Genomic DNA, 15719 nt, shown 5'->3' with positions numbered 1-15719 from the left:
AATTTTGTTTTGGAATTTAAAAGGCAAATCAAAGATTTAGGATGAATTTTTGAGTTTTATTTGGGAAATGGTGGTCTTTTACGGCGAAAAAGGTGAATATGTAAGGTTATGATTTATTTTTTTTAATGAGTTAACATTTTTTTTAAAATAAAAAATTATGGGTCATTATTTTTGGGGAACCTATTCTGTGGGTGAGAAAAAACATGTCCAAAGCCGAGCCTGCACCTACTCACTCAAATTTGACCTAGTATTAATTAATAGAACATACATGTGTATATACTACCCATATACCTTCATTTCATATTGGCCATGTTTGGTAAATGGCTTTTTGGTGGCTTTTTGGTTAGCTTTTGGCTTTTGGTTTTTTTATGAGGTCAAACAGCCAAAAAATGTGTTTGGTAATTGGCTTTTTAGCCAGTGAAAAAGCTGGCTTTTAAGCCAAAATGAAAAAGCTGCTTTGAGTAGCTTTTTTGTTGGCTTTTGGCTTGTTGGCCCACAAATTATCTAACAAACAGCCAGCTACCAACAATTAATTTACCAAACACTTTTATAAACAGCCAGCTTTAACAACCAATTTCAAAAGCCATTATAAACAGCCAAACATACCAGCTGGTCAAACAAGCCAAGTGAACCAGCCAACCGCCAACAGCCACTTGCCAAACAAGGCCATTGATAACATTTTACTTCTTTAATTTTCAATGTAAAATTTTGAGCATAAATCTAACAAGATTTCATTTGATTTTACTCTTTTCTAATATATAAACCAAAAATGATAGTCAAAGTCGAGTTTATAAGTATGTCAAATTTGCAAATGTTAACATTAATTAATATAAAATGGAGGTAGTATCTTTCATGGAATTTACTAAATTATGTTATCAATCATTTGGTTTTTGTATCTAATGTGTTTGATTCATGTTTGGAAGTGTGTTGGTATAGTGGAAACAAAGTATATTGTATGCCTTTATTCAATTGAAATGAAACTTGACCTAAGTAAATATTGGACCGGGTTGGACCATGGACTAGTAATGCCTAAGCCCACTAGATTGAAGCAGGAATTCTGGACCACGGCCAGACATCTCGCTTATGGAGATAATTTTGGGCTTTAACTTAAAACACATTTTGTACTCATCGAACTCGAATCAGATGGTCAACTCTACATTAATTATACTACATCCATTACATATTATTGGCAATGATTAGACATTTTTCCTCTCTACTTTATGTCAAATCGTTGCAAATAATATGTAACGGAGATAGTACTTCTTCCGTGTCATTTTTTTTTTCTTTTGCCTAATTAGATATTTTACGGTTTTCAAGACATTCTCTACTTTCATGTACATAAAGTTTCAACTTATAAGAATTAGATATTGTAATAATTAGATATATAATGAGATGAATCCAACAATATACCATCTATCTATATTATAGACTAACAAAAATGTATGTTCAAAATTTTTAAAAAAATAGCGACGGATGGAGTATGTATGTGTCGATACTCCAAACTAGTTAATTAGTGATACCCATCAACGACGTTATAAGTTATGGATAACCTATAGATAATTAAATATGGTGGATATGGCCAAACAAGAGGTAATTGTACTTATCCTGCCTATTTGACATTCCTAGCCACAATTAGATCCACTGGAATAATAGTTGATTACCATGTCATGTACTCATGTGCACCCTTTGTGTAATTACTGAGCTGGTTGACGTGTATAAAATCTGCAACTATTTCGCACTCAACACTTGGATACCCATTTTTAGCACCACCTAACCCCTATGTAAAACGTGTTACTTTCATATGAATGCATGACATAATCCCAAAACTATATACTTCTCTACTCTTAATCAAGGAAGTTAAACTAGTATCTCAAGATAGAAAGAACCAACTTGAAGATGAATAAAATGGAGAGAGAAAGAAAAGACAAGAAAAACGCACAAGAAGAAGAAAACAAGCAAAGAGAAGAGCATAAACAGGAAGACCAACTTCAGAGTTATGAGTATGATGGGCATCAACAAGCACCTAACATTCACGAAATGAAGTCGACGACGACAAACGCGTATGGTGGTGGTATGTACGCTCTAGAGAAGGCCGGTGAAGCGCAATCAAATCCCCCGGCAAGCCAAACACAAAGCGCCGATGGGGCGGAGGCTGAGGCGGTATATCGGCCTAAGCATCAGCCTCCGTCCACTGGGGATCGTGACCTTGATATCACTGGCCAATCTTACATTCAATAGATGTCTCAATGTCCTAATGTTTTTATGTGCAACATTTTATGTCTTGCTTTATTTGTAACTTTTTTGGATTTTACGTGTTTGTTGATTAAGGGTTGCTTAGCTCCTTGCTTTTCATTAGAATTCTAATGTATGATGATTTCAAATGTTTAATGTTGTTTGGCTTTTTCCCAATCTTTTTTTTTTTTTAATAATTTTTTTTTTTTAAGCATACGTACGTTATGGTGTCCAAATCTATTATCAGAAATATGCCTAAGGGCCTGTTCTCATACATTTATTTTCAGTTCAATGTAGTTCTTAATTTCCTTCTCTTATAAAATATTCAGTTCAGTTCACATATGAGAACAGGCCCTAAGTTAGCTTCAAAGGTGTCTCATTGTTCAATCAACAATTTACGATTCTACAATATGATCTTGTTGGAAAAAGGACATTTAAGTACAAGGATACTTTTAGTAAAATAGGAAGCAAAATCATTGCAAGATTACATTGTTAGGTAAAGATAACATAATCTTTGTACAGTTTTGCCCATGTTTATGCAAGGGTTTGAAACGTACAAATAAACTAATATGGCAAAAATAACTAAATTGGGCTTTTTGTACTGAATTATCTATATATTTATAGAATTGGGCCTGTTGTTTTGAGAATCAAAGAAATGAAAAAGGCTTAGCTTTACCTGCACCTCAAATCAAAATTCGACCCTTGCTACTTTCTCTTTTTTTTTTTTTCAAGTCATCAGTAATTTGACTTGGGTCAAAATGTATATTATTTCAGATTAAATTAAATGAAATTAGGGAACATTATTAAAATAAAAGGAATTACAATCATTTCGAAACAAAAAATGCAAAAAGCCTACAGACTCATAAGCTAAATTAAAAATTTTAATATTGAATTTATCAAAGTTTCATATCAAAACAGTTTATTAATCATAAAATACTTTTGTCATCAAAAAAGAATAATCTACTGATAAAACTGTAACATTACCTTTTTATAACCCTAAATACTCAGCTTTTACTCCCTTTTTACCCCTCAATGAACAAATTTATCTATGTACAAGAAAATCATATGATGTATTTTGTCAAGTATATTGTATATACTAGTGTATCATTGTTTGGGCCCTAATCCAAGTTTACAAATTTGTTCCAACGGTGGAGTATCCCACTTAGCTGCTTTTTTCTTCAGCTGCTTGAAATCCTTCACACATTGTTTAACATTCACAGTCTTAACTCTTTTCCTAAATTGGGCCAGTTTCTTTCCAGCAGCTTCATCAAACATCTCCTCCCAGCCCACTTCCCACTCACTATGAGCATTACAAAGCTCGATCGAGGTGTTCGTCCAAGGAGTCCAACTCCACCCTTTGCTCAGCCCAACCATCACATCAGCCACGCAAGAACCCGTACAAGCGGGATTGCAAGGCCTGCACTTGGCGCCACTTAAGGGCCCAGGGCTTGATAGAGCCGCAACAGGCACATCAAAATGACCCGGTGGGAATGGATACTTGCGGTCTGTTACAATGCAGAAGGGTTGAGCAGGGGTCTGGTACGAGACATTATGAGAGATGAGTTGGGCTTTGAATGCAGTCTCGGAGTTGAGCTGAGTGTAGTTCAATTTATCCAAGGTGGGAATGAGTGACAGACGGGAGAGTGCCACCACGGAAGTGTTATAGTCCCCTACGCCAAGCCGGTCATTGAGGCCACTGAAAGAGGACCCCGGTGGAACCACGTATTTACCCGGGATAAAGCTACCCGAGCTCAGTGGGGCAGACCAATAGCCATCAACACGAGTTCGGACAATCCAATCATATGTAAAACCCTTCTCCCTTTGGTAGTCATCGATCAATGTCAGGCATCCTTCCACCAAACTGAAATATTGTAGCAGTCCCTGAAACAAAATTCAAGTAGCCCTTTAGAGTGATATCTAAAACCTCACATGAACAAAGTTTTCAAGAGCATTTATCATCTTTGTATTATTATTGCAATTTGCAATAAATCAACACCATACTTTTTATCAACTAAAAGAATTAAATCTAGACCATTAATTAATCCGATCATACACAAAGTTTGTTACTCCGTACCATGTAGCACTCCTTTCTTTGTCGTCCCAAACCCAACAATTTGATGTTTCTGTTGTACCAAACTTTGGAATACATTTTGTCAGTTAAAATCATCCAATTTTCTATCCAAAACTCTCTCGTTAACATTTATTTCGTAAACTTACAGCTTGTCAATACTACTTTAAATGACAGGCATAAGTAATTACAGAAAACCAAGTACAAAGAACTCTCATAGTTAGTAAAATATACTCTTAAAACTTGTATAAATCAAGGATAACTTTTTTCTTTTTTTTAGACAACAACAATCAAGGATAACTATAAACTATAGCACGAATTATTATCTTTAAAATCCATGAAATGGTAGCTTATTATTTAGGGACGATAAGTAATAATATACCCAAAACATGTTATTGGAATTTTTTATTTTTAACGCCTAGTTCTTTTCCATCAAATGGAAATCTTTATTTCTCTTTTTGATACAAAAGCAAACTACCTAGATATCAATATCAATGCACAAAGTAGTGTCCAATATTGTTGTTACTGACCTTACTATACATTGTGAGTGCGTTGCCTTCATAAGCATTTCTAATATCACGTTGGTCCCCAATACCCACATTTCTTATCTTTATCTTGTTTAAGGCAGATTCTCCATCAAAGTTTGGACTATACATGTTACTGAGCCTCTTCTCTTTTTACTTTTTTTTTTTTTTTTTTTTTAAATTATGCTTTTTTTTTCTTTTTTTTTTTTTTTTTTTTTTAATGAGAGGGTAGGTAAGGCAAATAAATTTTACAACGAATATATGAATAAGAACATCATTTTTCTAACTTGTAAATACTACTCTATAATTTCTCAATTATTATGTGCTTTCTTTTAAACAAGTATATTCTGTTTTTTTTTTTTTTTTTTTTGAATAGTCAAGTATATTCTAGTTTTTTTTTTTTGAATGGTCAAGTATATTCTAGTTAGAACAACTTGAATGACTGAATGCGACATTATTTTAGACCCAAGCAAAACCCCTAATGACATATTGGTGTTTGTGATTACTTTAACATCTAATCAAGTAAAAAAAATCACACGTTGAAACAAAACAGAGAGCGCCATTTCAGGTGTTGTGCCAACCATACCTAAAGAGTAGAGAGTGACACAAATACGATACGAGTACATGACAACATTGACAACAACCTAAGTCACCAGGTTTTCAGTTAACACTCGTTCTTTTAATTCAATTAAGAATACCTGACGTTCCAATCACATTTGACTTCCAAGAACTTATTTAAAATATACGAGTACATATTTTGAATATTTAATTTTCGGACCACCAACTAAGATTTTTGAAGTTCCAGCAAATTGATTGCGATGCGTCCAATCTTTCTATATCTATATTTAATAAATAAATTATACTAGTAATATGCTCAAGCTCATGTATAATGATTTTTAGATCCGATTTCTAAGGAGACTAAGCTGTCATGACTCATGCAGTTATGCATCAAATCATTCTTTCAAGTGGGAGAAACATGCAAGTTTGATGTATTGTTAACATGGGTATAAAAAATTTAAAACCAAAAAGATCATTAAAAAATGTATTTCTCATATAATTATACAGTTATCATCACATCAGTCCATTAATTAATATTTAGGACACCTTAATTAAAACATTAAAACAAGATCATGGGAGTCTAGTCTTTAGAGTTTAGACTTTGTTCATGCCCCAGCCCGTCAGCTTTTCACTTAATTTATTCTATTTTTATTCTTCAAATTCTTGTTAAGACTCCTATTAGTCCTATAACCCCTCATACATAATTAAAGCTTCGTTCTCAAAATATGGGTCACATTTAATTTTTATTATTCATGTTGCGTCTCAAGTGGAGTCTTGGTTTTCATATACGGAGTACTTGACTTTATTGTTTAGACTTTCATACAAAGATCAACGAGTAAAAAAGTCAGTCTTGTGTGCACATTTTGACCATACGCTGTCTTAAGTACACATTTTGTTATGCACAAGCATGTGAAGGATACACATGCTCGTATTGACATGGGAGCACCAGTTTGAGTACTCCCTTTATAAGTCGATTACAAACAATGTATATGAAACACCAAACACCCATTGAGAAAGACTTTTTTTGTCCGGACAGCTATCAAAATGCAAAACCCAAAATCTAACATCCAAAAGTGTAAAGCAGACCCCAAGCATAAAGCTCTATGCCTTCAGAGGTAAATTTCTAGCCCTCAAAATCGAGTCTTTCACGCAATGATTAACGAGGTAAGAATAGGATAGCTGGAAACTTAGAATCACACAATTCTTTTCAAGTTGGAAACTTCTACATTGAACTTCATTTACCTTAAAAAGAAAGAAAAGAGTAGATGCGCAAATTTCTCTATTCTTTTCCACAATCCCAAATTTCAAACCCATTAAAATAATCAACTAGGAACAAAGATTTGTTGACACTAAAAGGTTCTCTTAGAACTTTTAGCAAAAATGCAAGTTACTTCTTGAATAAGATAGATTTCTCAAAACTTATATATTATTATGCTTTACTAAAAAATGTAGCCCTAAGATTTTTCCTTAATGTTCGACATAAAGTAGGAGTGCTTTTCAACCAAACAATTGCCTAAACCTATATTGTGTCTACCACAATAACACTCTTATTAATCCTTTACCTAAATGTTAGAATAAAAAATTCTGTTCCTAAACTAAATTTTTGTTTTCATGGTAGAAATTCTAATGTACCTCTAAGACTCTAATTTAAGATTGTATAATGGATTAATGGGGAGAACTGGAGAAGTAAGACACTAAGACGAGCATGTGTTGCCGGCTATTAGGCCCACTATATAGGCTGTAGCAGCCAAGTACAAAAACAACCCGAAACCAAATCGACCCCATCCGTTTAGCACTGCCCAGCCTTTTAGAAAGCCGGCCTAGACCGGCTTGGCTAAGGCCTGTGACACAACTCATCCGGGTTTGCTCTTTATATGTCAGCCACAATTCCACATCAACCAACCCGGCCTTGCGGCCACCTCTAATGGCCAATGGTTTAAACAATACTCCGTACAAGGTCTAAACAATACTCTGTACAAAGAATTTCCTACCCACAAGACACATTATAAGTAGGATAATAGGATGAATTTTCCTAGAATTGTTCACCAAATTATAACCTAACTAAAACCAAAAACAATGCCATTTGCATGTTCGTAATTGTAATGATCATATTCAACAAACTTTTTTTGGCAGTTTAGCAACATTGTCTTATCTATGCATTCACCACCAATATTTCCTAAATTTGAAGTCAAGTCTACAACAAGCCACCGCAAAAAACACGACAAGACTAATCAACTAAAGGAAATAGACTACTCCGTAAATTAAATTAATTCGTCTTTTTTTTTTTTTTTTTTTATTTCACATCACATTGAAAACATTCAGAAACCGTCCAATTTCCAATCTCAGAATATTAAAAACAATAAAAACATAACCCCCATAATCTCCATTCATATAAAATTAAATGCATTCAAATATAATCAAAATTTTCATAATTATAAGGATTAAATTCAAATTTAACTACCTGAATGCCATTGGGCGAGTTAGCAGCAGTGAGAACGCGAACCTGCGACTCAGTCTCAGGAATCGGAGTTGGCTTAAAAATCCTAACCGAGTTAACTCGAGGTGCATACTTCAACAAAGACAACTTAAAGGACTTGGAATCGAGTGGACTATTCAAGAACAAGTCCGAGTTAGGAAACTCCTTTAGGACTCGTTCAATTATAGAAGGACCAGTGAGTTCGAACCTTCTAGCACCACCCACCAAACACACCGCAATCCTTGACTTAGTCAACTCCGATTTCCGAATCTCTTCCGCCGCCGTATACGGCGGTTTTCGTAGGCTGAACTCGATTATTCCGGCGCCGCCGTAATTGGAGAAGTAAAGGAGGAGGAGAAATAATGAGGAGAATAGTATGACAAGGAGACGCCAATTGAGATCGGATACCCACTTTGAAAATTGCATCGATTTTCGAGGACTGTTATTATTATTAGTAGTAGTAGTATTTCCATTGATATTATTGTTTATAAAAACAGGGATATTTTTTGTTTTTGTTTTTGTTTTTGTTGATGTTGTTCTTTCTTTACCTTGGTGGTGTTGTTCCATGGTTATCAACTGTTACTTTGAAGGAGAAAGCATGTAGGAGAGAGAAAGGAAAAGAGAGGAGAGAGAATTTTAAAAAAAATTATTTTGGGGGAGGGAAAGTGCAGAAGAATTATATTTATAATTTTGGATTATAACTTTTTTTTTTATTTGAATGGAGAAAATTGGGTAGGTGAAGAAGACGATATGAGGGAGGATTGATGTGAGATGAGAAAAGGGTGATTTATTTGTTTTCGGGCCAATTGGGGGAGGTGGTGGGGGGTGACCTTAATGTTGTTATTTTGGGAAGGTAAGTCTTGAGAATTATAAGAGAAAAAGGAGATAGAATTGGAAGTTAAGTAATAATGAACGTGCTCACCAAATTGATTATCTTTGTACTTTGTTAAAAAAATTTAAAGTGGAAGCACAGTCATGATTCAGTACAAGGGAATTTCGGTCCTGGGTTAATGGGTAGAATAGGCAGCTCACATCGGGTTGTGCTCGTGTTGGTTGCTTATGTTTGGAATTTTTTTACAAAGATTGGCATTAAAATTCTTGATCATATCGTGTCGATGTGGCTTATGCCTAAAAACAAGATTAGGGAATTGCTAACGCAATTGAAGTTTGCTTAATGTAGTTCTTTTATCCTTAGTGTCGATATAGGCCTTGGGGTTGGGTTGGGTTTGCTACGGTGGCAGGGGTGAGGGGATGGGTTGGCTTTTCGGCAAGGGCGAGGGTTAGAGTTGGGGTTGGGATTTGGTTCAGATCATCGACAGTATCAGGGTTGTTCAAGGGACAGGGTGGTTGGGTGATTTTTTATTAAAGTAAAATCATTTTTTAAGTAAAACAAAATAAAATGAAACCCTTACCTATCGCATTGTGACACATGTCACATAAACCTGTTAAGCAAGTCGTCACCGGTATCATTCTATTTTGAGCAAATGGCTATCACAGGTCATTTTATTTTATTTTATTTTATTTTTTTTGAACAAAAAGGTCATTTTATTTTGGAATAATCAAAAGATCATTTTATTTTGGAATAATCAAAATGTCTCACCTAACTCTTCGTTATCTGTGAGAGTAAGGGATAGCTCAAGTGGTTAGTACTTCCCTCCCGATTTCAGGAGATCCTGAGATTGATTCTCACCCCCGCCCTTGTGGCTCTCTAAACACCAAAAAAACTCTTTGTTATCTGTCCGAATACCTCTTACTATCTACCTTTTTAGAAGACCGTTAAAAAGTCATGTTATTTTTTGACAATTTTTCCTAATAACCTCAAATTTAGAAAGCACCAAAAATAATAGATCGAAAAGCGAAGATAAGTCCAATTCAGGGTTAATGAAAAGATGTAAATAGATTCGTTTTGGCTATTGAAATTATCTTATATTATCTCTTTAATTTTAATAAAAAAAATCCTAAAAAACTTACATACAATTGATACAAGCTAGCTTTGTTGTGTGATGAAAATGGTATTTGAGAAACAATGCAAAAGGATAAAGGAAAACTAATCCTCCGTATTTTGTAAAACAAGTTTACTTCTAATTTTGAACCCTTTTAAGGCCCAACCAGCCCCATAATTAAGACCCGTCCAATTTCCCTATACCTATTTATATACTTCATTAATTTCCCTACGTTAATTTCCCTATTATTGCAGTAAATTCATGGTAGTGTATAGTACAACCCCTTATTGTTAGACCTCTTCTCCCTAAGCTTAGGGACAAGCCTGGTAGTGATAATAAGTTCATAATTCCTCCGTTTTATTAATATTGCAATAATAGACGTTTTGCACTATTCATCTGTAATACCCGAATATTTTATCAGTTTATATAATATGTTCAATAAAAAAAATAGTTATTTTTATCTATTAAATAACTTTCCTAATCTCATACTTTTATTTTAGAGTTTGGAAAGTTTTAAAACCCTATTATAATAATAATATTCATCTACAAGAAACTATAAATACCTTTCATTGCTTCACCCTATATTATTATTATTCTGATCTCTACAATTTAACTCTAGTAGAATTGCTTTTGCGCTTCGCCGTCATCAGTCATTGGCATTATCATATTAAGTGCTTTTGATTAATCTTTATAAAAACCTTTTATATCAAAGAGCACTAACAGTCAGTCTTATGGAAGATATAGCAATTATGCCGTCATGCGTGGTCTTCTATAATTGTTATTGGATTATTTGGATATGTTTTGGCAAGGTAATCACACGATTCCCTGCAATTTGGAGTTGATTGATTTGCGGTTTTTTTTTTTTATATATATATGTAATCAAACGATTTATATACTGTTGTAGTTGATTGATATATACTCTTGTGTTTTATTCTATTTGGAGTTGAAGTGTTTACCATGTAATCAACTATGAATAAGATGATAATATTCATTATTTTATAATTTTATGCGTAATATAGAATTCGTTTGCTGCTATTGATTTTGCATGTTATATTGGCGATTATGTGCTGCTCCTATACTACTGTTGATATGGATGATTGTAAATTTGTAATCACACTAATTTACTTTTGTTTGTATAATTATTTTGTATTATCATTGTATGATTTGATCGATTTGATTTGAATATCATATTATTTTTTGTTGTATATAATTAATTGTACAATTATTTCTAGGTTTTTTTCATGTTGTAACTATAGGGAGTATAGTTCTTGAGGTTTTAGAGTTATTAATGCAGAGTATTACTTTGGGTTGATAATTAATTAATTTTGGGTACTAGTATTAGCTTAATAAGAGTTGAGATATTTATAAACCGAATATGTCGTCATATATGAATTGGGAACCTGTGCCAATATTGAGATATTATTTATTATCATGTGAATGGTTATTTGATCGATGTATGAGATCAAATGGTTGAGAATTATTGTTTTGTTCTTGGGTTGAGACTCGGCGTTATATAACTTAGTCCTTGGCTTGTTGGTAAGAGGGTAATAATCATGAGTTAAGAATGAGGTACAATCTTTAATATTTATTTTTCTATGGTCCCCTACAGTGGGAATTGGCCTGTATGTGGTCTGGTTCAAGGTGTTTTCTAATTATTGGGAGTATTCAAGTTTTTATACTTGTTGGTTTTATTCGAATTACCCATGTCCAAGCTAGGTATAGAACAAAGAGCATGGCACACTATTGGTTATGAGTTGAGTAAAAGATTATTATTATTCGAGGTTGAGTTGATAAAGGTTATTTTCAGAGTACAATGTGTAATGTAGTTTTGAGCTACATTGTTTAATTGAACTAGTAATGTTAATTATTATATAATACTCTGTATTCTGATATGTGGTGATTACTCAGCTTTTTGCTGACGTGTGTGCGTTATTTTGTTCTGTTACTTGTGTTTGTGGCCATGTCTTTTTCTTATGGTGGCCCTGCGACGATCTATTTTGGAATTTGTCCTTAATGGTGAGCAGTCAAGATAAAGAGCTCAAGTGTTACGATTAGTGTGACGTCATGAGTTTATAAAGTTGTATAAATAGCTCACCTAGTTTATTGGGTTGTAATTATTGGGGTTTTGTAAGCCTTAACATTTGACAGGTTGTTGAGTGTGGCGGTAATACCTCCGATTTAAGTGTATGCTTCCGCTATTTTATTTAAAGGTTGTATATTTTTCCTTTATTTCTTATTTATTATTAGTTAGTAAATCGGGGGTGTTACATCATCACTCTTTTTTGACCATATAATATGATTTATACGTTAAGCAAAATACAGTCATGTGGGATATTGTTGGATTCGCCTCATAAAACATTTTCATAATATCAACATTTTATGATTTTTACTCTTACACAAGTATAGATATTTAGCATATAAAATATGCTTTGGGATGCGAAATTTCATCCTTGTTGCAATATTATCCTTGTTGCAATATTAATAGAACGGAGGAAGTATCATCTATTATTGTGTTGTCGATGATGAACTATTGGATGTTTTAGGGGCCAATTATCAAAATTTAAGTGCAATAAAGGAATTTACTTGAAGTATATGATGCTTTCCCTAGCGGAAATTAAAGATTGCTATCCGTAACGGGCAAAAACAGCCTATCCGTAACGCGCAAAGGGCGTTACATATGAGGTCATTACGGATAGAAGAAGTTTTTTGTAATGGGGTGTGTCCGTTACAAATAAGTAGTTATTTGTAACGAGAAAGTGAAATGCCCAATACAAATAACTCATTATTCATAACGGGAAAAACAAGTGCCCATTACAAATACAGGTTATTTGTAACAGGTATTTTAACCACCCGTTACACATAACGGTAACTCTACCGTTATCTGTAACAGGCACAAGTTTTTCCCATTACAAATAATGGGTTATTGTTAACGGGCATGATATATGCCCGTTACAGATAGCTAGTACATCGTTTTTATTAAATAATGAGAAAAAGATTGTATGTATACAAGTAATACACCTAATAGAATACACTTAATATAAAAGTAGCAAAATCATACATTTATTATTACCAAATAACCAAAGCTAAAAAAAAAGCGCAAAAATCGGCCTACAGTAATTCCTCGAGTTTCTTGCCAATTGTATTGCTCGTACTTTATTTCTAACCCGCTCTCTCATTTCTTCTGAAGCATACGATGGGACATCCATTGTTGTGCATCTCACTTTCTTATTCTCATCTCCTATACCAGGGTCGTCTTAAACTTTTAGGGGGCCCTGTGCCAATGTATGAAGTCGTGCCCCCATAATAAAAAATGCTATGAATTTTTAATCATATAAATAAAAAATAGTTAAAAAATTTATATTTAGTTTTATATACGAAGTAATTAATAAATTTTATATCTACTACAAACTAAAATAATACAGTTAAAAAAACTGATAATTATCAAATGTTGCAAAGGAAAATACTGCATAAAACAAAATAAAAGTAAAAAAAAAAAAAAAAAAAAACTTATCAAAGGGTATAAAAGAAGAAAACTTCGGAAAGGCCGAAAGGGTATAAAGGAAAAAATTATTAAAAAAAATATGGAGAGAAGGGAGTCGAACCCAAAACCAATTCTAAGGATTACAATCATATGCATTACCAACTCAGCCAAGTTGTTCTTTAAAGATTGCAGCACAACAAATAAAATTAATACGTTATTTAGATTTCAAGTTTTGGGGCCCCAATCAATGTGAGGCCCTGTGCTGTTGGGCTGTTTGCACAGCCCAATAGCCGGCCCTGTCCTATACCCTAACAATTGTTGATTGTAGATATTTATGTTCAAAACATAGCTAACAAAAATTTAGATATTATTAAAACCAACTACATGCAGAAAATTTAATCAGATTAACATAAATCTTATAATAGAAAAGATAAGAACTCATTTTAGTCAAATGATATGTTTGTATTTGATCAAATCTACAGAAGGAAACCAAAGGCTATAGGAAGACTGAAATCAAGATAATCAAACAAATGTTTCATCGTCTAAGTTCCTAACATCAAAGATATTTATAGGATTTTTCTTGACTCCCACTATGCAGAGATAAATGATAAGACTATGAGCTTTGTATGATCTAGTCTTTCCTTAAGTATAGACTATGTAAATGAGTTACTAGCTTGAGGGGTGTGCATACTTAGGTTAGGAAAATTGTTTATGATAATGGTCGATTATTCAACTAACCTTTATTGAAAAATATTTTAGAAAATTATAAATTTTGGAATATTTTCCAAAATATGAAATCTTGCCTATAGAGAGTTCGAATAACCATGTTTTATGAGAATTATATATTTCGAAAGAAAATGTTAATCAACTAAACTAGTTTACGTGTTTAGCACTTATATGTACTTAGCATTTTGCTAACGTGTATTTCTCTTTTGTTTTGGCTTGACCCTACTTATCATTTATGATGAGTAGATAGGTGATGGTGATGACTCAACGTGAGCTAAATGTTGCATCGGGGACGAAGGGAAAAATCACTTAGTCTAGGTTCATATGAGTACCGTTTGGATTTATGTTTCAAAAATATTTCTATTTTCAACTAATTAATGAAAGCTAATATGTATTTCTTCCGTTGCAAGTTTCTGTTTTCAAAAGCCTTACGTTATCACGTGGATAATGCTCCTAAGCTACTCTCTTAATCATTTTTTGTGTTATTATTATTGGAGAGTAATTTGGGGGTGTTACAAGCACAAACTGGGAGTCAGCAAACAACAGAAGTTGTGTCAAGTCAGCTTGCAAGAACAACTCCTATTCTAAGTCAACCTTGCACTAGAAGCAAGAAGAGCCTCACCAGTGCCAGTAGCTACCCCAACCCCAATCAAAATTCAAACAAGGTCAAAGCTTCATGTAATAAGGAGCAAGAAGGTCAAAGATGTCAATGCACTGTGATAGGATTTAGAGTAGTATTTTGTTGACGAACAATCTAATTTTTTGTCGAATGCTGTGTATATTTGGTAATTGAACAAAGTTGCTTATGAACTAGGGTGCCATATCTTTTGTCAAAACAAACTCATAAAAACTATGTGCCTGTTTTTGCAAGTAGTAATATGACAAGTTTCTAGCAAAAGTTCAATTCATTGATTAATTGTCATTTCAAGTACAACCAATGTCATTCCTACAAACACCCACAACAACTTAACAAAAGACAACATCAGTTAGGGATTTAATGTTTCTTAGCATTCCCAACTGAACCTAAGATCTAAAATATATAGCCAAAACCAAACCAAAACAACAAAACACAACAACAGCATGTAATGTTAGCATTTTCTTTGATGTTGCATTGCTTCCATACACCTCCTTGCTCATCTTCTTCCTGTCTGAACTAAGCACTTTGCATTTCATCTTCAAGTTGTCAATCTCATTGAGCAAGAACCTCCTTTACCCACTAACACAACTTCCCTCTTCATGTCATTAATCTAACCCTTCATCAATTTCTTGTCCAGCTACAAGTTGTTAATCACCTCTGTTTGCCAAGGCGTTCCATTTGGTTGATCCACCCACTCAAAAGCTTTACACCCCCTTGTCTCTGTCACAGCCTCACAGGATCATAGAATTTACAAGACCTAAACTTCCTTCCAGGATTCTCCCTAGTCCAAGCAATAAGCCTTGACATAGGAACTCCACATTGGCATCTTTTCTCCTTTGAAGGTGATGTGCTAATAGAAGACATTCCCTTCTAAAATGCAGTAACAAAAGCATTGAAATTAATTTTATTTGAACACAATTACCAAAACCTAACCCTAATTTTACTATCTAATTGAAATTTCAAAACCCCCCAAATTACTTTTCACTGACATGAACCCTAATTTTTTACAGTGAAATTGGGGTTCAATTATTAACACATATGTGCAACTTCAATTACACCTAACAATTGGAACAT

General features: G+C 33.6%; 1 protein-coding gene across 1 annotated transcript; it reads right to left on the bottom strand.

The window, feature by feature from the left end:
* Nucleotides 1-3117: 3117 nt before the first annotated feature.
* Nucleotides 3118-8713, bottom strand: LOC145638808 (uncharacterized). The gene is made up of 2 exons (XM_081689848.1): nt 7844-8713; nt 3118-4113 (listed from the first exon to the last, which is right to left on the bottom strand). Exons 1-2 carry the CDS (start codon nt 8423-8425, stop codon nt 3337-3339), a joined length of 1359 nt encoding a protein of 452 aa, XP_081545974.1. The 5' UTR covers nt 8426-8713; the 3' UTR covers nt 3118-3336.
* Between the last annotated feature and the right edge of the window lie 7006 nt (nt 8714-15719).

This window comes from Chenopodium album, chromosome 7 (genome assembly GCF_948465745.1).
Source record: "Chenopodium album chromosome 7, dcCheAlbu1.1, whole genome shotgun sequence".
Lineage (NCBI taxonomy): Eukaryota > Viridiplantae > Streptophyta > Magnoliopsida > Caryophyllales > Amaranthaceae > Chenopodium > Chenopodium album.
The sequence above is the reverse complement of the archived record's forward strand: the minus strand, read 5'-3'. Positions and strand labels throughout refer to the sequence as shown.

Coding starts and splice junctions, on each gene's coding strand:
- LOC145638808 (XM_081689848.1), bottom strand. CDS start 8,425: ATGGAACAACACCACCAAGGTAAAGAAAGAACAACATCAACAAAAACA. Junction 4,114..7,843: donor ACTCGCCCAATGGCATTCAG/GTAGTTAAATTT, acceptor ATTTTGTTTCAG/GGACTGCTACAATATTTCAG.